Source organism: Malus sylvestris, chromosome 2 (assembly GCF_916048215.2).
Source record: "Malus sylvestris chromosome 2, drMalSylv7.2, whole genome shotgun sequence".
Taxonomy (NCBI): Eukaryota; Viridiplantae; Streptophyta; class Magnoliopsida; order Rosales; family Rosaceae; genus Malus; species Malus sylvestris.
The window spans coordinates 27,005,208-27,007,604 of NC_062261.1; the positions used below are offsets into that span (position 1 = coordinate 27,005,208).

At 40.7% G+C, this 2,397-nt stretch overlaps 1 protein-coding gene across 3 annotated transcripts; it reads left to right on the top strand.

The window, feature by feature from the left end:
- The first annotated feature begins 256 nt into the window (after positions 1 to 256).
- Positions 257 to 2,389, top strand: LOC126585871 (phosphatidylinositol N-acetylglucosaminyltransferase subunit P-like). Of its 3 annotated transcripts, none has more exons than XM_050250446.1 (5): positions 257 to 623; positions 715 to 933; positions 1,141 to 1,213; positions 1,968 to 2,086; positions 2,167 to 2,389. In XM_050250446.1, the coding sequence occupies exons 2-5, from the start codon at positions 762 to 764 to the stop codon at positions 2,307 to 2,309; spliced, it is 507 nt and encodes a 168-aa protein (XP_050106403.1). In that variant the 5' UTR covers positions 257 to 623; positions 715 to 761; the 3' UTR covers positions 2,310 to 2,389. The 3 variants fall into 3 exon arrangements, with proteins under 3 accessions (XP_050106403.1, XP_050106416.1, XP_050106409.1); XM_050250459.1 differs by having other exon boundaries at positions 280 to 623; positions 2,197 to 2,389; XM_050250452.1 differs by lacking the exon at positions 257 to 623 and having other exon boundaries at positions 631 to 933.
- The last annotated feature ends 8 nt before the right edge of the window (positions 2,390 to 2,397 follow it).

Sequence of the window (2,397 nt, forward strand, 5' to 3'; positions counted from 1 at the left end):
AAAAGGAAATGGTTTACAAAAAATGAGCTCTCAAAATACGCAGAAATGCTTTAATGGAAGCAAATTAGAACAACCCATGATTCGTATTTTTGGAAATCTTCTATCATCGTACGGAGAGAGCGAGATATGGTAGTGGTGCCGGTCACAGCGGGTGCGCGGTGGTGGTGGATTTGGAGAAAAGACAGGTAGGGTGGGTGCGTCGGTGGTGGTGGATTTGGAGAAGAGACAGGTAGGGTGGGGTGGGATGGGATGGGTTGGTGGGAGTCGAAGAAAGGGGGAAGAAGAGACAAGGAATGGAGGGGCAACTTAGAACTTTTGTATGGATTTTTGGTTAAATTTGTAAGATCGCAAAAGATAAGCTAAAAATCATTTTTTGGTACAAAATATGGTAGTTTTCAAAGTCTCCCCTCCCCAACGCCGCGAGCTCCACCTCCCTCCCTCCGTCGTGTCCGTCTGTCAAATGCATAATTCGGTTGATAAATTTCAGAAATCCTCCATGAAAATCTTTCACGCTTTCAGATTTTCTTTCCAAAATTTTGAGAACTGAGTTCAGTTCGAATCCCAGCCCCACAAAAACTCAGCTTGCTGAGACAAGTTGGGAATCTGTAATTTTCCCTTTCCAGGTACCCCCTCTCTCTCTCTCTGTTTGTCTGTCTAAATTTTGGGTGTTCTCTCTTCAATCTTATGCTTTTTATTTTTCCTTGTAATTTCTAGATTTTTAAGAATTGGGTGGAAACCCAGAAGAAGAAGAATTGAAGGGAATGGAGGATTCATATTCTGTTTGCAGCCCCAGAAGAATCCTGAGTGTGTCAAAGAAGAGGAGGGCAACTGTGTCATTTGTGGATCCAGATGATAAGGCTTCTGGGTTTCATGGCCCCAAGCCTTCTGAAGTCTATGGCTTTGTTGGTTCCATCACTACTGTTGTGGCTACAGGTCCCCTTCTTCATCTTCCAATCAGTGTTTAAAATATCGGTATCAGTGGAAACATCGATATGCAAATTTCTGGAAATAGCGCAAATTTGTGAAAATTTCAAACACTGCTTCCAATCTTCATTCTTTTTCAGTTCGGAAAACAAATACTTGTTTTAATTATATTTCTTTATTTTGGGTATACTGTGTGTTGTGCTGTTATGTTAGCAGTTATATTCTTGGTGTGGGCATATGTTCCTGAGTCTTGGCTGCATTCCATTGGGATCTTTTACTATCCCAGCAGGTCAGTGCCCTCTGGTTTCACTTTCAATCGTTTGTGTTTATTAAGTTTTCGTTCAAGATGGTTATCCTCCATCGATTCCATTGTTTTGTTTGTCCAAATGATTAGATGATTAGCTTCTTGCAACTTTGAGAATGTTTGTCGTAGTTTGAGAAATTTATAGTCATTTGGGTCGGTAACAAGAACTTTGCGCTATGAATCAGAAATTAGGGTCTTTTGGGGAATTCGTTATAAGCGCTTTGGTTAGGAGCGCTAATATTGAAAGCAAGATGAAATTGTTTATAAAAATTCCAAGTGTTTACTGAAAAAGCTCTTGGAAGTGTTTTTGCATCCATGGAAAAAGGAGGATGCACTATGACGTTTGGTTAAATCGACCCCCTTCCTCCTTGGTTCATGTTTTGTTAAGGGATGGTTTGCCATGTCCACCGTTGAGCACTGTCTAGTCCGGTAGTTTTTTTGGGGTTGACGTCTTAGCATATTGCAACGTCTTCTATCTTGCCAACCTTTATCGTCTGTTTTATCTTTTTCTGTTCCCTGTGGCTTTAGCTTCCTGGCTTTTCAATGAAGTTGCTGTCTGTTAAAAAATAACTGAAAAAGCACTTTGAAGTGCTTCCTCTAGATAGCACTATGCTTTTGTAACCCATAAGAATTTTTTACTTTTTGTTGCCAAACAGTCAGAAGCAGATTTAACCATTAGAAAAGCCCTTCCTAACAAAGTAACAAGATTGCTCTTTTGAATTTATGGTACTATTTTCAGGTATTGGGCATTGGCTGTGCCAGCTTACGCTATGATGACATTGGTATTAGCACTGGGATTTTACTGTGGCCTCAACTTCATGTCCACCCCTCCCCCTTCTTCCTTATATACTGTTTACGGTGAGAGTTGATAGCCTTCCCTTTTGTGATCAGAATTTTGGGTCGTGGTTCCAGGCTTTCAGTTCATTGTTTTGATCTAGTTATGTGCGACCTTCCATTTTCTTTTGCAGATGAATTCAGTAGGGATCCTTTGAGCTCTGCTCCAATTGGTGACGATGATCAGCCCATAGAACCCATATCCGATATCAGCATTGACAGAGTCAATCGTTCCATGTTTAAATAACACGAGCAACCTTGGAGGGAATGGCAACCTGTACCCAACTCTCTATTTTTTACCCAGGTGCTGTATTGCTTTCGAATTAATTGATTCT

What these genes read in the sequence shown, in the direction of transcription:
- LOC126585871 (XM_050250446.1), top strand. Translation starts at nt 762, where the DNA reads ATGGAGGATTCATATTCTGTTTGCAGCCCCAGAAGAATCCTGAGTGTG. An exon ending in CACTACTGTTGTGGCTACAG is followed by an intron (nt 934 to 1,140) that starts GTCCCCTTCTTC and finishes TTATGTTAGCAG; the next exon opens with TTATATTCTTGGTGTGGGCA. An exon ending in ATCTTTTACTATCCCAGCAG is followed by an intron (nt 1,214 to 1,967) that starts GTCAGTGCCCTC and finishes TACTATTTTCAG; the next exon opens with GTATTGGGCATTGGCTGTGC.